The 18,955-nt window shown below is 37.3% G+C and overlaps 1 protein-coding gene across 1 annotated transcript; it reads right to left on the bottom strand.

Moving 5' to 3' along the window:
- Positions 1-4,167: 4,167 nt before the first annotated feature.
- Positions 4,168-17,962, bottom strand: LOC131780992 (serine/threonine-protein phosphatase 2A 56 kDa regulatory subunit epsilon isoform-like). Its single transcript, XM_059097635.2, has 14 exons — positions 17,797-17,962; positions 17,502-17,667; positions 17,198-17,394; positions 13,580-13,681; positions 11,341-11,433; positions 10,510-10,640; positions 10,331-10,390; positions 9,767-9,875; positions 8,998-9,051; positions 8,321-8,371; positions 7,673-7,792; positions 6,776-6,903; positions 5,802-5,903; positions 4,168-5,304 (listed from the first exon to the last, which is right to left on the bottom strand). The coding sequence occupies exons 1-14, from the start codon at positions 17,809-17,811 to the stop codon at positions 5,145-5,147; spliced, it is 1,488 nt and encodes a 495-aa protein (XP_058953618.1). The 5' UTR covers positions 17,812-17,962; the 3' UTR covers positions 4,168-5,144.
- Positions 17,963-18,955: the final 993 nt, after the last annotated feature.

Below are 18,955 nucleotides of genomic sequence, written 5' to 3'. Positions count from 1 at the left end.
CGTCCTAAGAGAAGCAGAACTGTGTTTTTTAAAATGATGCAAGCTGCAGAAAAGTGTAACGTAAAAATCGTTTGAACGAAATAACGAAATAATTTCCAACTTGTTTTGCAAGTCAATCAATACGGCTTGCGCAGCGAACAAAGGAACCCACCTGCTTACATGTTGTCCTAGATGCCTTTCTTTGTACTGGCATTCGCTTCAAAATTCCCTTAACTTGTACCAAAGCCTTCATTCCCGTCAGAAACCATCGCTCAAATTCAGTGCTCTGAAGAAAATGGTCATGAATTTTACATGCGACCAGGATCTCTTATTTTTCGTCCCATAAACTTTTTGTAAACGAACACCGGTCGGAGAGCAGGTTTTGCCTGGTCTTATTGGAGAGCGAAGAGCTACCGCTATGGACTAATGTCTACAAAGGCAGTTTTATTCGGAAGAATTTCACTTATTTCCAATTCCGCCATCCCATAACTCCATCTTTCACTATTGTGCACAAATAATATCTCAGGAATCCTAAACCCACAGTTAAGAGGCGTTTTTCAACAACAATTGTGTAACTTTACCTTGAAAACTGGGCTGAGACTACACGTTTGACAAGAAAAATGACGCAGTGACTTCAGTTTTAAATTTAAAAAAAAATAGATTTGGAATAATTTTAGCCACTCATTAAAATTCTTTCATGAACGAATGCACATACTTTTTTTTGCAGCGCTAAAGCCTCCAATTTCCAAAATGAAGAAAAAAAAATTAAGGAAAATCCTTCATATTTAAAATTGAAAGTCGCGAGTAATTACCCAGGACCCTGCGCTGATAGCTTAGTTTTGCTCACATTAAATCGTTCCTGATTCACAGCAATCAAGGATTTTTCTTTGCGTACGGTAGCTTCAAGAGGCCACGATTGAGCAAATAAAAATTGTGATCTGTGCAGATTATATTTATGATTCGAAGTTCAAGTTGAATAATCTGTTGAAAAAATTCCTGGCTGGCTGTTTGCTCATAAGGGAATGATGTTTTTCGTCCAGCAAAACAGGCTGTCTGGAGCTTGCACGTTACTCCGGCCTCAGCAACTTACGGAAACTATAAACGCTCTGCGTTTCCTTTAATTATTGAGAAGCATTACAAAGACAAGTTTGCGTCAAAAAATAAGTCGAAAAACTGACAATGTAAGCTGTTCTCCAATCATTGAACGAATACCAAAGATATCTAGTTAGGTAATGCGTGCAATCAGCTGGTCCTAAGTGACCGTATTTGTGCCGGGAGAGGAACAGCTTCCTGCCGATTAATCAATCTATCCAGTTTCAGGGTACCTGTGTTTCTGATACACGTGGATAAAATCACCCAGTTCGCCCTAATGGACCACTGAAGCGACTCACCAAAAATAAAGTGAAATAACACTTAACTTTAAAATCCGGGCAATGCAAAGACTGACTCGATCAGTGAAGTCTACTGAAGGCGTAATAATATTTGCACTGTCCCTTAGCTAGTCCTATAAAATCTATGATTGCAACTTGGTATGTCATTCTTCAGGTGTTGGTATCTACAAAATAACCAGCTACATTGATGTCTCTGAGACTCACTCTTGAGATATCCTTGAACATATCACAATTTCTTCCTTGAAGCTATAATTTATGCAGATTGCGATGTTGTGTTCCGCTATTCCCCGGAAAATTGCGCAATGAGAGAGAGTCTTTGCTACAACGCAGATTGTTTCGAAGATATTCTTTACGGTCTTGATTCTAGGTTCTGAAGTGAAAGGGATTTCTTAAATGGATGTCAGTTATCTAAGATACTCCTGAAATTAGAATTATTAATATTTTTCATGACGTGCGATGGTCAATCTTTTCTTTGTGCGATTTCGTGTGAGGTAGTGCTTCAGTGGTTTGACCCGGTGCAAGCAGGAGTTGCTAAAAAAAACACAATGGACCAAGACAACGGGAATAATGAAGTTATCTTATCCAATTTTCGCTGAAAACACTTGGAGAGCATTTGAGATTTCGCAGCTTTTACTAAAGGCATGAAATATGTTCCAAAACTCACAAAAATCGAGGTCTATTTCATGATATGATTAAGAAAGTTAACATGGAGAAGCCATGAATAATTAACGATTCGCAAAGGACTTAAAAGAGGTTCCAGTTTAAGATAGAGCTGCTTGACAATAAGAAGGTTTCACAGCCTAATTGCGGAGAAATGACTTGAAAGCCGTTTAGAAAATAGATACGCTTCGTTTGCAGCTACAGAGAAATCTGAGTTGGTGTGGAAAGAGGAGATGAGTATAACAAAGTAGAGATTTGCAGTTGTGTAACAAAAGCTTACCTGTTTAGCTGCTCAAGTGACTCGAAGGGTATTCAGGAAAAATCTTAGAGAAATTTTCCTTCGATTTTTAAAATAAACGCAAGCTTCCAGACCCATCTTAAACAACTGTATCTGACCGCTTTGCAACCAATTCGAGCTGTCTACATGGGTGAATCAGTCAAAGGATTTAAGAGCAGCGCGATTTCGCAAAACCACCCTGTCTTCAGAGGTGAAAAAAAAATTTAAATACTAGGAACGAAAGCCCAATCAGTTTCACGTACCTTGGAAAGTTAAAAAAGCAAAATCTTTACCAACGCACTCCAATATTCAGTTCTCGGAAGCTTTGTTCAGCATCAGTTCCCCAGCAGATTGGCATGGGTTTCCTTATAGCATCAAAATTTGCTTTGTTTGGCGGGCGTCACAGCGACAAATTTAACACGGTCTGATCATTGATTCCACGATAGACACAGTGCATCGAAGCGTTCCGAATCGAACCGGTGTTACAGTACTTGTGCTATGAACTTCAACCAGGTTTGCACGGGTGGATGCCGGAAGTGATCGCTCAGGCCACCAGCGTTCATTGTGTATTTACCTTTTCATATTATCTTTAAAATCCAATTTCCAAGTTATTTTGTGTTGTATCATTTAGTTGTTAAAACTGCAATGTTCGATTTATCGCAGACTTGAGCAGGGAATCTATTCAGTCAGGTTATTGTTGATTAACCTCGCAAAACAAGTACACCTGCGGAAAGTTTAGTAATCATTTTTGGGATCAATAAATAAAACTGCTCTCCATGGGGGATCCACTTTCAAGGTGAGGGTTTTTAAGAATAAGTCGAGCTGCACCTACATCATAGGTTAGACCGAGGGAAAACCTAAAACTAGAAGCAAAATGCTAGAATCCGGCTATCCGAGAAAAGAATCTGCAACGAGATACATAGAACCCAAATGTTCCATCACGTTTTAACATCACTACTTTACATTGGTCCTGTTCGCGCCTAGATAACTGAAAACAAGAGTAAACTTTCAGTAGTCGGTCTTAATGGAGTCAGTCGGATCTGAACCTGGAACTTCCGACGAAAACTGATCACTTTAAATGCAAAAGAGTGCCGTTTCGTACAGCTATCACGTCAAACAAGGAACCGATCAGATTTATGGTCCAGTTGTCCTAGGGCAGGTAGCGCCAAACCGAAACTCAACGCTAGCCTCGACTTGTATTCCCCTGACTAGGGAAAAAAAACCGTTATGCACGCGGCAATCCTTCTACGGGCGTAAATCTCGGTGTATGGAAAAAAAACTGAACCGTGCAAAATTTAAACAGTAGGGCAGTCTACAGGGCTTCAGAGCAAAATCAAAATTTTTTATGCTGATTAACGTGCACTCGGTTTACTATGTTTTGAACAAACCTGCAATGGAAGTTTCATGGTATTACGGGCGGTATTCAAGCGTTACCATGCTATGTTGTGGTGTTTCATTCACACAAACCCCAGTTCCACACCCCCTACACAAGCTCACACAGAAACTGTCATTGTTCCCTTTGTTCTGACTGGTCGTTTAAGACCAATGAAAGTAAAAGAAGTTGAAGTGGTGCAGCGTCGGAGGAAGGGGGTTTGTAAAGGGGATTTGGTTCTATCAACAGAGTTGATAACGTAAATTGACCACTTAAAGAAACTCTTCACGGTGGCAAATTTACATTATCAACTAAGTTGATAAAACCTTATTATCCCGTTTACGACTTGTTTGGTTTCGTCTTAACAACACCGAATCGATAAATTAAAGCAACCTTGTCTGTGTAAAGAGTGTCCTCGTTACGCCCACACACTCAAGTCAAGAATTCGCTCATTGGGAAAATCTAGCAACATTACATATGGCACGTCATGAAGATCTATACTGTTTATTGTTCGTTCCCTCGTCACGTGAAAAATACCTTCAACTCAGTTAATCCGTGTCCCTTAAAGGAACTGTTTGAAAGCAGTAAAGAAAAGCCATCTCAGAGTAAAAACTTACATACATGGAAAATACTGCTGGAGAAACAGGATTGCAAAATGTAAAAGGAAACCTCGGCTGGAAAGCTGCGTTGTATTTCTTGATTTAAAGTTTCATTAGTTGATTTGATGATTTTGCAGTAAATTAAGAAAGAACTCCAATGCTTTTAAAGGGGTGCATAGTGAACAGGGGGTACAACTTTTTTGCCGTAATATTACTCCAGGATAAAAACAAAAATGACTTTCCCTTTACAATATTTCTCTAGCAAGCCGCAACAATCTGTCTTAAAGAGGCCACCACTTAATTAAAACTGTTTCACAGCCGAGGTTTCCCGTCAAGAAAGGGGCTATCTACAGAAATTGATTACACGTTATTTCTTCCTAAGCTTTGATTTCATACAGGCCTACAGGGGTAACCAGCTATGGAGAATCACCACTCTACGCCGGTCATATACAAGAAAACGTTACCATGGTTACTGTGCTACCAAGTATGACAAGACCAGACCACCTACCATATGAACATGGACCGACTGCGCATGCCCAGCAACGACGGGTAGGTAGGCCGACAAAGCGCATTAAACAACCTACACGATAAAATGGCGCTTGTCGAAGCTCATTTCACCGACCGACCTCCGCCGAGGTAACTACTATTTTTAACAGACGGGTACGCAACAACTCTCAAGTAGTCTGAACAATATACGACATCTTAAATTAATAAATTCTTTCGTGCTTTCTCGAAGAACGTGTGGCAAGTCGAAGTTCAACTTCCTCAAATTGGAAATTAATAATTTCTTTCAGACACTGGTGAACGGAGTGTTGCAAAAACACTGTCACACAAATCAAAATGTCGGAGAAGGTCTGACCGCTAGCTCAGCTCTTCGTCGCTGACCCGGATCCCGAACTGGTCGAGATACTAAGGCTGGAACCCGCGGGACTGGACACCGAGGAAGTTGACTTGTTTTTGGAATCTAATTCCAACTTACTGAGTCTCTTCCATAGCTCATCTCTTTCTTTCTCTTTTTTCTTTTCCCTTTTCAAATGAAAAAAAAAAAAAACAAAACAAAACAAAACAAAAATTTAGGACCAGTCTAATCGTGAAGGTAGGTTGAGTAACCATATTCTCTGAGTTCATTCACTGAATTTATCAGATTTTATACTTCATATTTTACATCTCAAACGTTTTTTTTAAACCAAGTTGAAAAAAAATTCACAAGATAAGAATTCAATAACACATTACTACCTTAACCCTCTGCACTCAATTTCAACTCCCTATTCTGTTTGGACAAATTCACACGCTCTCAAGCTGAAATTTCTGCATGTATCTTTCAAGCTTGAAAGTAGAATTACGAATCAGCTCTTAATCACTGCCTTGTTCCATTTCTTTTTTATCACCAAAACCAATAGAAAAAAATAACCAGAAGCTGGAGCCCATTGTTATGCGTTTTCCTCTGACAGGAGTCCATCACTTAATGGGCTCCTGCCAGAGGAAAACGCATAAACCATTATAAAATAAGAAACTACTCTTACTTTTGTCTATCGCTTTTATACGAAGATGTTAGCTCGTCAAACAGTTTTGAATTCATTTCCATGAAGGTCTTCAAAACGTTATAAACGAGGGCCACGATGGTTCTATAAAGGAAAAGAAGCCAGTTCGGCATTTAGCGCTTTTTAACATCTGGTTTATTGCAATAAAAAATATTAAATGGTGACACAAAGCAAATTAAATAACAACACGAGAGCTATTAATTTCTCGCTATCAGTCGATCAATCAGACAATCAAAAGATCAGTCATCAACCGATCAATCAATGTCAGTCGATCAATCAATCAATTCAAGTCAACGAACGCATATCATTATCACTTTTCTGCTGATTACTTGAAAGGTTGATTCTTCACGAATTGCGACAGACTCAGGAACAACAACTTCAGCGTCAAAACCGTGAAACCTCAAACCCTCCTCGTTTAAATTTCAACTACTAATGTAACGACACTTCGTTAGCGGAGAATCAGACAAAGATTAACACCAGCACCCGTGCTGATTGTTGATCTTTGATGTCTGTTGTTGTTGTTTTTTTTAAGAGTGATTAGCAATAATCCAGGATAAAAAATCCAAAAGGGTTTGTCTAAGATTTTAACACGCCTTCCTGAGGTCGCGCTTTAAGCCGGGAATACCTTTTCTCGATATGGTTGTCAACTACAAAACAGCTCGGTGTTAAGGATATTGATCCTCATCACTAATACCTCAGTCTCCCGCACCACGACTGCGCCAGAAAACTGAATTGGCGTGTACCTTAACAACTCGAGTCTTAAGTCAAGAGGTGTGGTATAAGTTTGTTGCCAGACACATTAAATTGTTTATAATAATCCTTCTCAACAAGATTAACGACGCTTGGAGGTTAAGGATTAAAGGGAAACGATCCCGAAACTTGAAACGATTCCACGCAGCCCGCACAAAGAAGAGAATACACGACAATAACAGCGTCACAATGGTTCTAACACTTACTGATTCCAGTGGTCTTTGGATATCCTATAGAGGGATGAAAACATGATCGGCAAGATGGCATTCGAGTTTTCTTCAATAAGGCTCATAATATATTCGTTATTCCAGAAGTAAAGCGCTCGCTCGGCGACCTGAAAAGAAAATAGAGAAAACGCGTCACGAGTTATTTTTATCCATCGGTAGAGTCTGTATCCATGCTCCCGACCCCCCCAGTTTTAAGGTTATTTTGCATTGCACGTACTTACTATCCCTGGTTTTACGCGTAAGCTGTGCGCGCTTACGAGAAATCACCGGCTTTTCCCTTCAGGCTGGAGTTAGCCCTCCCCCCAAAAAATTATTTCCCTTGAAAAGAATACGGTAACATGCTACGTTTAAATTATTGTTTTGTTTCTTTTGTTGTTGTTATTGCTAATTTGCCACTGACTTTTACTCGGAAAGTTTGGACTCATTCACGGTGAAGCTAAGGAAACAATCCTCCGATGGGTGAATTTAGAAGAGGTTTGTAAACGCAGTCGTGATGCTCTAATAGGGAATAGTTGCGCATGTGCAAATTGCCTTGCTAGAGCATTAACAGCTTACTAGAAAGGTTTGACAAAATTCTCACAGCGTGTTAGACGCCACTCCCTTTGTTATTGGGCGTAATCCTTTCTTTTGGCTGCATCGTTGTATTCGAACAGAGATAATCTAAGCAGTCTTGTCGACAGCCGGATTCCCAAGGGCGAGACTTTAGATCAATTTCACGTCTCGCCCATTAGCACAATTGTGGAGGTCTTTACTGGCACACACGAGAATGACATGCACTTCCTACAACACGAGCTGCTTCGTCTCTCGCTGCTGCGCTGTTCAAGGCACTGCGCCGCTGACTGCCTGCTTGCAGGCTTAAGTTCCCAGCATACTTACCTGGAAATGAGGACTTGACACACATCTTGCGATAGTTTTAAACAGCGGTTCCATTACTTTTTGAAACTGGGTTGGATCTATTACGTCTAGAATTTCTTCAATCTCGCCTAAGAACATCACCTATAATACGAATGGAATGCCTTTGTATGAACAGGGAGCAAAGAAGATCAAATAAATTAAGTTATTTGTCGCTAAAGAAACTGCTAAGCTGCACCTTACTAAGTTGATCATCTACAAGTTATGCAGAAGAAGACTGATTCCTCGTTTACATGGCCTTGTCAACAAACCAAGGAGGTTAAGAAACAGTTATGCAAACCTGAGACGGTCTAATGTTTTCATAACTTTCCAGAATTCTTCCAACACATGACCAGTACTAAGCTTAACTAGGAACATGCACAAGCTTTCCAAATCTACAGATGACTTTAAGGGAAGTTTCTCATGTACACTGTAACTAGGAAATGAGTGTACATGTTGAATTACATGGTTGTTTACACTGAGAAAATTGTCAACATCTCACAGGTTATGCAATACAGAGTGGAAATTCTGGTAGACAAATAACCCAATCTACAGATAACAATCACTAAACAATCTTCCTTTGACGTTGGAAAAGAGAAAAGGATTTCACTGATACAATAGGCTCCTCCTCACCTCTTTTTGACTGCTTGTTTTTGGCCAGTATTTCAATAAGCCTAAAACAACCTGTAAGAAACAGACAGATCTAACTCTTAAACCTCTAAGGATGACTAATATCGAAGTATCTCTGGTAAATGAGACATTGAGGCCATGAGAATGAGGGAAGTAATCACCATCTAAACAAGCTCATGATCATAAAACAAATTCTCCCAGTCAGTGTTGTAGGAAACATAGAGAAGAATATGCATACTGATTCTACAGTTGCTAACAAGCCTAGTCACCCATTAGTGTTGGACCTTTTCCCTGTTTCCAAACCAAGAGGTGAGAGCAAAACTGTCACACTTTAACCCTAACTCCCAGATCCAATTTGTAATTCTACTCACTGTCAACTATACAATTCCTATCATGTTAGTTCAGCAAATTTAGTATTGGATCAACTATTTATCCCCAAATTGATATTTTTCTTCATTCTCATCACTTATCTGGTCAATATTGTAATGATATTGTAAGGAGAAATTCTGTCTTGGTCACTCATGGGAGTTAAAGGGTTAAGAATGAACTCTCCAAAACTTCTCCATGTATGCAGAAAGCTCACTCATGAATGAACATCATTATCTTTCATCACATGAAAGAAAAAGACATTACCTCTGAAAACACCAGAAAAATCAAAATTCCCATTTAAAAATACTCACATTTTCTGTAAGTGTGGCATCCTTTTCCAAGAACTGAACAACACAGTATGCTAACTGAAATCAACAGACAAACAAGAAAGATAAGAAAAATAACCAAAAGGGTACATCAACAAACAGGGTACCACAAACAGTCTGATTATTTTTTTTAAGTAGAACTAACACCTGTATGATGTTCCAGCCAAAGGAAATGTTTAATGATAGAAGTTGTGTAACAATCCTTATTTGATTTGCAGAAACCTTTATCTTGATAAGCTTATCATTACTCAAGAATGAATAAAACAGAAGTAAGCAATCTTCTTTTCCTGTTATGATGCATCAATGCCTGCATGAAAATTAGACCTTTCATTACTAATTTGACCAAAGAGGAATTTCCTCATACAGTATCAAAAAATTTTAAAACAGAAAGAGATGACAAGAAGGAAAACTATCTCCGAGGAATATTGTTTGATTTCTAAACAAATTCTTGGAGCTGTACAATTATGAAAAGCCTATGATATATAAAGTGGATAATTTATATTGAGATCTTGTAAGTGAAAAGGTGAAGAGGGATTTGACAGGTAAAACCACTGCCAGGGCTATATTATGTTTAAATAACATCAAGTAATTCCTTTGTGTTAATGTATCTTATGCAAAGAAGCACTGATTTACAAGCAACCATGTAATGAATGCTAGAAAATATTTCATCATCTGTCCCAGTGTGCGACAAGGAATCAACAACAACTTTCAGGCGTCTTTTCAATGTTCCTTAGATGTTTTCTTGTTTTCTAACCTGTGCATGGTAGAGGCCTAAGCACTTGACTTTGTGAAGAGGAATCAACACACGGTTTAAAAACATCTTGTGTTCAGACTTAAGAGGGAGTGCAAATCCATTAATGATGCTGAAAAATAAACACAGACAATCTTCATACCCCTGAGTACTAAATCATTTTTATTTTCCAATAAATTGAACATGGCTAAATCTAACTCAACCATCCATCTTCACTCAGACAAATTCAAATGTTCAACTTTAGACTAAGCAAACCATAAATGTAAACTTTTGAGCTGTTTCACTCTATCTATGTCCACAATACCAAGCTTTATCCAGCCTTAACTTGTTACACAGCTTTGGTAAAAATCTCAGCTCTGTCACTGAATGTACCATACAAGTAAATGATCAAAATACCAAAGGTTTTTTTCTCTATCTTTCATCTATAATCTCCTCTTAAAAATGATGCTCCTTTCATGTATCAGAAAACTTCAGCCAATGATTCAAGTTGCATCATAAAATGGAAAAAAAAATTAAAAAAAGCTGATTTGTGAAGGTTACAGAGACATGAATAGTTATCAAACTCACCTTCCTAAGATTTCAAGCAGTTCTCCCACCCCATTGAAGTGTTCTGTCTCATAAACAAATCTGCAACACAACATAAATCAAATTCTCAAACCCTTTTCAAGCAATGACAAAACATTACACTTCACCATGAATTGAGAAAACAAACCACCAAAAGGTGCCAAAAAAGTTTGTGCACGTACTTTAAAAATATGTGATTGATGTGTTTTCGGATGTATGCTCTAAGTCCAAGGAACTTCCCATATATCCTGTGAAGCACAGTCTTAAGGAAATCCCTTTCGCGAGGATCTTCACTATCAAAGAGTTCTAAAAGCTACATAGCAAAATACAAAGAAAAAATTATATATTGTCAACAGAATATTTTCGAGAGTGGAAACAACTCTATCCATAAAGTTTTAAGAAATTGTGAGCAATGTAAATGAGCCTGACTCAATCTTGAGCTAATGTTGTCAACAGCTGCTGCTTTCAATGAGGGAGAATTTTTACGAGGAGTCCTCAGGGAAAATAAAGCTGATCTTGAATTTCCTGCATTTCACACAGTCTTTTTTCACTCATAGGCTTTACTAACACTTGAATTGGCTCATATCTAGTTGCCAGAGTACATTTCTACCATTATCTTTCAAGTATGCTGGTGCCAGTTAGCAGTTTGTACTGGGGGAGCTCCTGCTACAGGATTGCCTTTGACAAACAATAACCTTAAATGAGCTCACACCCATTGACTGGTAATGAATTTAAACTAACATAATGCCCCCATAGCTTTTTTTAATGTCTTTATTCAGTGGTATTGCTTGAAGTCTGTATGTAAGTCAAAACGAGGCGTCTTTACAAGTCGTCTTTACCCCATCACTCCCTGATTGCAATTTCTCCTTACAACATTAGCACAGGATAAAGGTAACAAGAGGAAAGAAAAATATCAATAAGGGGACTTTTTGAATTAACACTGGATTCTCAGTACTAAAATCACCAGATATGTACAAAAGACAGAGAAAAGACTTGTAGCAAAGAAGTTTTACCTGTAGAACAAACTTCTGATCAATGTGTTTTTTGGCAATGGTGGGTTGAAACTCAGCAGATTCCAGAAAGCGAAGAAAGAATTCATAGACTATCTGCAAAACAGTGAAAAGAAAATGGGAAGCAAGGTTATTCCTGTACTTTCTCCAAGGAGCTTAGAAAGGTCAGAGAATAAATAATCATTTTCATTTATAGTGAATTAAAACATAAAAAACAAGGTTGTTGGAGAAAACAAAAAAACCTAAAAAACACACACACACACACACACACACACTAGAAGAGAGGAGAATACCTTAATTATCAATCTATTCTTCAAGTTTTGTATTAGTGATCATTTATCATACTGGATATCAACAGGGAAATTTTGCCCTTTGTGATTTAAAAATTTTATGATCAGCAAAGTAACAACAATTAATAAAGTACCTCCTGGTTAGAAATTTCAAATATACTTAAATGTAAACTGAAGGAAAATTCAAGGGATGGAAAAAGGCATCTAATGTGGACATTGTGTTTTCAAAAAAAAGGCAAAGGCAAATAATATCAACAATGTTAAAGATTTTTTTCCATCTTGTTGCACTTTATCAGGATAAGAATACAAGCAAACATGTAATTACTTATATAGGCAGAAATATAATTAACCATGGAATTATCTCACTTGATATAACCCTCCAAAATTTGGAATTTACAGCCTAGAAAAAATTAGCATCAAAGTGATAAAGTAAACTTCAACTGCTTTTATTAGGAACTCCTTGCGATGAGACATCTCAATTGTGTAGCTGGAACTAATGTAAATTTTGTCAAGCTAGACATACAGTTGGTGAACTCAAAATATATTACAATACATAAACCAAATGTAACCCTCCTAGAGCCAGCGAAAGAAAAAAATGGCCTTAATGGTAAAGTAGTTTTTCTTTGCCTATTTATTTGTTAAATCTTTCCCAAAAGATTTTTTCTTAGTGCCAAGACGATGTTCCTATGTAGAATGTAGGATCAATTTCATTTAATGTTAGATTATCATACACCCAAAGTGACATTTTAATCACAAGTGGTATGTAAATTATTACAGGAGAAGAGAACCACCTAAATGTCACACCTTGAATAAATATCCCACATAATATTAAAAAGGATAAAAAAAGTAACATCAGTTTGATGTCCAGCTAACAGAAACATATTTTATTTGGCTGCCATTCCAAAATTCAAGACAATCATATTTCAAAGTGCTCTGCCTCAGATGTGAATGAAATTTTTGTACAAAATAATTAAAATGTAGATTTAGAGAGTAAATACTGAGGAAACATTACAATTTCCAAATAAAAAACAACAAATCTGTTATGCCACTTAAATCAATATCTAAAAGCCAAAGAGTATATATAAAAATCACAGGAGTTGAACTTAAAACATTATTTTCTTCAAAATGTCACTGAAATAAATTTTTTCACATGCACCATTATGCCTTCAACAAGTGAAAACAAATTGATGTAACTGTACAGAGAATTTTTGGTAAAAAGGATATTATTTCTTTATCATTACTTTGGAAAATACACAAAAAATCATAGTTTGGGAGAGTTTCTAATGGCAAAAAAAAATGGTAACAATATTTCAGCAGTGCGTCCTTTTGTCTCAAAACACATTTTTTAAAAATTTTTAAAGAGGTACATCATAGTTTGAACAAAACATCTCCCCTGCATTTTTCAAGGTCATTATTTGTCATCCTGTTAAAGGATCACTATTCTTAAAATCAATTTTTCTAAATTGCTGCTTCTTCCAATGTTTGCTGTTCAAGGGAAACCAATATGTAGAGATTTCCTTCCAAGAAAGACAAACTCTACCTTTTCCAAAAAGCACTCATTACATTTGGCCTAAACTCCTCAGAAACATAGTTCATAATCTTGATAAACTAGCCCACATGTGAAGCAACTGGAGAGTTTTAATATGTCTTTCTTGGCTAAAATGCTAACTAGTACATATCAGAAGGTATGCCAAACACTGTCACCAGCTAACTAATAATTATGTGAAACCCACAAACTTTTACTACTAAATGAGACCTTGAGAAAGGGAAATGTTTCTAAGAATGGATGCACTGACCTCAGGATGGGCTCAAACCTGGACCACTTTAATCCAGAGCACGTTGGAACAAGTATAAAACTACCAAAGTAACTTGAAAAGATTGCATGTACCTCAGACCAGGATAAAAACATACTGCTTTGACCAGCTTACAATGAACATGAATATAGATCTCACCTGCAAATGAGGCCAAGAGGCTTCTAGAGTTGGATCATCTTCCTCAGGATCAAAGTCTGGATTGTCAGACGGTGGTAGAGTACGAAAAATGTTTGCATCAACCTATTAAGGCACAAAAGGAAGTTTTAATCATGTGACTGGATCACCATGTTTTTGCTTATTCCTGTTGTTTTGTGACAATAATGATCCCTTAAATACAAACAAGATTTGTCAAGCTTCTTGATTGACACTTCAAAAATTACCCTTGGAAAAAAAAAGTTGCATGGACCTTTTCTTTTAAGGTTGCTCGGATATCCCATTTTTGATTCCTTTCAATTTAACCCATCTACCTGTAATGCCCCATTTTTCTTGCATTGCTGATAAACAAGCCACAATGTTAATGAGAAAACAAAGATTTCCCTCAAGCTTCAAAAATTAAACTCTTAGAATAAGCATTACACATCAATTGTTTTGGGACCAAGGAAAATCAGGAGGTGAAAATATAATGTATGTTTATCCAGGCTAACAAAAAGAACCAGCCGATAAAATGACAGGGTAAATAACCTGAACAGCTGATGTGATGAACATCACCAGCTGATAATTTTAGTGTAAGCTAATGCTTGTGCTTCTAAAAAGCTCTTTGTTCTTTACTCTGAAATTTAGGTATTAGTGCATTTTTGGTAATTTCACAATTTTTCTATGTACATTTCAACTGATCCGACTGTAGGTGGGCACTAGAGAAAAACAGAACAGACAGTTGTTTATATACAAGAGGTCAAAATGAAAGGCAGGCCTGGTCAGGGAGAGGGGGAAATAGAAATAGAGAACATAGCACACCTAGTTTTACCCCTTGAAACACTAATCTATCTTTAAATCATAAAAACTCTTTACTCAATACCTAAGTAAATGTGCATGCAATCTCATATAAAAAATTCTTTGGAAAAAAGAAATTCATTCTTGTATTGTGGTAAGAAAACACTAAACATCTAAGAGAAAAAGATCCCCAAGGTTGCCACACACTTAAGTACCCACCAGGGCCTAGAGGGGGCATACATGTCAATATACTATAGTCTTACCATACAAAGACTTTAAAGAAACTTCATCTATACTGCCAAAACAATTTACTCAAGAATACACCTATTCATGAAAATTCTACAAGATCAAGGTGATACATCTGTGTTGCAGTGAACATCTCATTACCAAGTTGGTGCCAGAGACAAATCGAGAGAAGTGGTTGCTCATTGGAGACTCAAGATACTGCACTGAGGGAGTAGCACTTGATGGGAAGTACTGAAGGCAGGTAATTCCTGAGTAAAGGGTTCCCTACTAGAATAATTCTGGTATTAAGGATCATCATAGGTTGTTCGAAATCATAAACTACAACACTTTCCTTACTTATGTGGGGGAGATCAGCATGATGAGAGTAGCAAAGTTGGAGAGGTTACATTAACACTAGGATACACATTTGAACTAAAACTGAAGAAACACAAAGCCATTTGTATGCCTATTGAAGATGATTTGAATTGATTTGGCTCAGTCCAGAGCCAAGTTGAATAATTAGATGCTCTTCCCATAAGATAAAAGAACATGTTAACAAAGTAATATTGGTTTTCTCATGAAGATCTTTTTGATCAGTTTTCTATTAGGCACCAAAAATTGCATGGTTTTGTCTAGCCAATCAATTATAATTTCTGTGAATATTATCATAATTCCTTAGAAATTCTCAAGGAGCAGGCTGCCAACTGAAAGTACCTAAACTCCAAATACCAGCTACTACTTATAAAAACCTAGCAGAGAAGCAGTGGGTGATATCAAACAATTCAATATGTTCACCAGCTGTGAGCTACTTTGGACAATTATAATTATTTTACTTGCATATAATTCAATGAAGCCATTTGCCTCAAGTGCAAAGTATTGATGGAGAGTTTCTAACACTAAAGTTTTAACCAAAAAATGCTATGAAACATAACAACAATTTATCACTCTGAAAATCAGGAGACTTAGAAGTGAACAAATTCATTTCACAGAATCAATTATCCTCTGAAAAAAACACCTATAGACATTGGTCTTCCTGTCAAGAAAGACAAAATAAATATTTACCAATATCTTTTTTCAAAATTTTAGTGTTTTCAGTGGAGAAAATGTTTGTTGATCTCAGAGTACATGATAAGCCCTACTATGGACAGAAGGTATTAACTCTGAATGATCTGTCTGTATTTCCATCCGATGTAATCTATTCCACTTCAAACATCCCTCACTCATTCATGACTTTTTGCAGTGATTACATCAAGTGTAGTTTTGGAGATAAATTTCATTAGATAGTTGTAATTTGAGAAAACACCTGATTTTCAGAATCAATCTTGTAGCATATTGATTGCTTATACACACTGATATTTTCAATTTGCTCAATGCAGAGCAAGATATAAATTATGTTGCCTTGTTGTGGTACATGTTCTTCTCCAAAATTGATTTCTGGATAAAGGGACATCTGTACTGACACAAATTAAATGACCATAACTTCAAAACATTCTCAATTGCACATATAAAGTAACTTGTAAACAAACCAGTGCAATTCACTATGAAAGTGTAAAATCACTACTGGTCATGGTTTCTCCGCTTATGTCCGCAAAACTTCTTCGAAATTAAGAACTTAAAATAAGGAAGTATGCCACTAATACCCTGCAGCAAATTACTTCGCTTGAGAAATTGTAAGAGTACAATAAAACACAAGAATAAAGCACGCGAAGAATTGAATGTAAAAATATTAATCCACAGCCGGTAAATATCTTACTCGTTGATTGAAAGAGGTAAAGAAAAAATCAGAAAATCTCGAAAGGTAAAAAGCATGATTGAGGTTTAAAGAGAAAAAGGTGACTTCCAAGTGTTTAATTTGTCTCATTACTCAGGGATTTGTATCATAACAAGTTCAAGACATGACTTGGCAAACACTCTGGTCGTAAGACGTGTTCGCTAGGTTATTCCTTGTTTGCGGCAATATCAGGTAAACTGATCTCTTTATCAATACTGTTCGACTGACTGAAAAAAATGAGCTCTCGCAGGGAGACCTGAGGGAATGTACAGGAACAATTCACAGATGCACTTTTAGCCGTAGTTGAGTGTACAAAGCAAACATTGCAGGGAATGATATTTACATTGGGAGACATATTTAATACCCCGGCAAGGAAAGTGGAGGACTTATCAGCATTCTGCTGCAACTGTCCGGAAGCGTTTTAGAATTTTCCAAAGTTCATTTCCATTCACAAAGTTTGACGGGTAATGATGTATGTGCAATAAATTTCAACTCCAGAATCTTTTGTCAAAAGTGAGTTCCTTAACTTGTTTAACGCCTTGCGTAAAACAACATTGGCTAGCGACGGATGCTGATTATCATTCACGGTGTACCCTAGTTCTTTTCTTTTTTCAAGCGCAAGGATAATTCCAAACATTGAATATATGCAATAAGAGAAAGATGTACTGCTGAGAGCTGGACATATGAAAGTTCAAGGGCCCTACTCCTTCACAAGATAGACGCAAACCAATTTAGCTTGCACTGTGTAACTGTGGGCATACAACCATCCTCTCTCCCCGATGTTTCCTACAATGCACTAAGACAAATCGCTATTTTTGACCCTCACTCACCATTTCGATTATTTTTGGATACACCGGCTCAGTGAGGACTCCACGACCCGATGCAATATAGTCCACAAGTTCGTTTAAACATGCTCGCTTAATCTCTTTCCCCTTTAGATCACTAACTGGATCCATGAAATCGAAGACTACACAGCACTGCTGTAGTTTCTTGATGAACAATTCCTGCTGCTCGGCTGGCGATGCGTCTGGTTTGTAAACAAAACGGTTATTTAGGATAAAAATTTAGATTTAAAATATGTAAGAATTAACCAACGAGGAATGAGGTCTGCTTTACGGTCAGTTTGCCACCCACCTTTCAAAGCACCAAGAGGTTGAATTTCAAAGCTTGGTTTAGACCGAAACCTTGACGATCCTTGCTGCTTTTTCTGTTGAGCTTTCTGCGGTTTCCTCACAGACTTTCGATTAAATGGGTCTGGATGACTGGTAGCAGGGGCAGGATTAATACCTGGCCTTTTTGCCTGAAGTATAAAAGATGAAAAGGCGACGAAATAAGCCTAAGACTGCGAGTATGTTTGCACAGAGGCGAGTGCTTGCCGTACGTAACGACAACAACAGCATGCTTGACGTGATCTCTACTCATTACTTACTTCCACAGAGTCCATGGTAAGTGTGGATAGCAAATTGGCGATTTCCCGATGGAAGAGGGAAGATCGCTTCCTCTTCTTGGCCTACTACTACGTTTTGATTCCTTTTCCTGCTCTAAACAATCCTTTGGAGGAGATACCTTCAAGCTAAGAAGTGTGGAACCAGCGTACAAACATCGCCGTTTCTCATTGGCTAACTGGTCGCCGCCATATTGGAAGTCCCGGATGTCTAGAGCGTTGACGTCAAGACACTGGCTTTTCAGCTGGAGAAGGCAAGGAAAACGGAATCCTAAAAAAAATTAATGAAACGTTTGAGACAATAATCAAACGCGAGAGTCTATTTTAAAATAAAATTCTTTAATAAACAGAAGTGCATACTCAAAACTAGATATTTATACACTGCACCTTAATTTACTTTCGCTAGTGTCCGGTCTTTAGGAAACGAATTCCAGGTTATTCAAGAACGTTGACAATTCAAATTTTTATTCACCTAAAACCCTTCGCACCAAGGTCTTAACTAAATGGAAGAAAAAGCATTTTTTTTGTAACATAACAATGTGCGTGTACTTGAACCCTGCTATTTCTGAAATCGTGCTGTTACAATCAAGTGTGGGGAAACAATTCATGGGCGTGGCTATACAATCGTTTATGAGACTAACGATAAGCGGAGCAGATTTGATATCGTTTTATTTGAAATAAATATCGAAATATATTGATGTAAAATTATTTGGGTATTCATTTTATAAAGGGCATCTGATTTAGGCCGCAATTGATTTAATATAGGTGATATGAGTCCAATATGGGTCCAAACAAAACCGGGTAACGGCGAGTGGTAGAGATTTCCTCAAAAAATAGCCTCTACTTTTATGCGATGAAGCATAGAGAAGTGGTTGAGACTAATTACCGTTGAATTACTATCTTTGGTTTGGCTCATGATCAGGTCAAACTTGAGATAATACATGAAACATGCTATATCCTTTGAAATGCATGACTGATGTGTGACAGGATGTTAAATTTGAGTCATTTATCATTTTGGGAGTTGAATAAAGAGCTTTTGGTGCAGTAGGAAAGTAGTCAGAAACTTTCCTTAGACGGAAAGATTTGCGAAAATATCGAGGCAGGCTCTCGCCACTTTTTTTAAATGCAAGTTACTATGGGGACA

This window comes from Pocillopora verrucosa, chromosome 7 (genome assembly GCF_036669915.1).
Source record: "Pocillopora verrucosa isolate sample1 chromosome 7, ASM3666991v2, whole genome shotgun sequence".
NCBI lineage: Eukaryota > Metazoa > Cnidaria > Anthozoa > Scleractinia > Pocilloporidae > Pocillopora > Pocillopora verrucosa.
Note: the sequence above shows the minus strand (reverse complement) of the source record. Positions and strands in the feature narration are given on the sequence as shown.

Coding starts and splice junctions, on each gene's coding strand:
- LOC131780992 (XM_059097635.2), bottom strand. Junction 9,052..9,766: donor TAGGCCTCTACCATGCACAG/GTTAGAAAACAA, acceptor TGTTGATTTCAG/TTAGCATACTGTGTTGTTCA. Junction 5,305..5,801: donor TATAAAAGCGATAGACAAAA/GTAAGAGTAGTT, acceptor TCATTTGAAAAG/GGAAAAGAAAAAAGAGAAAG.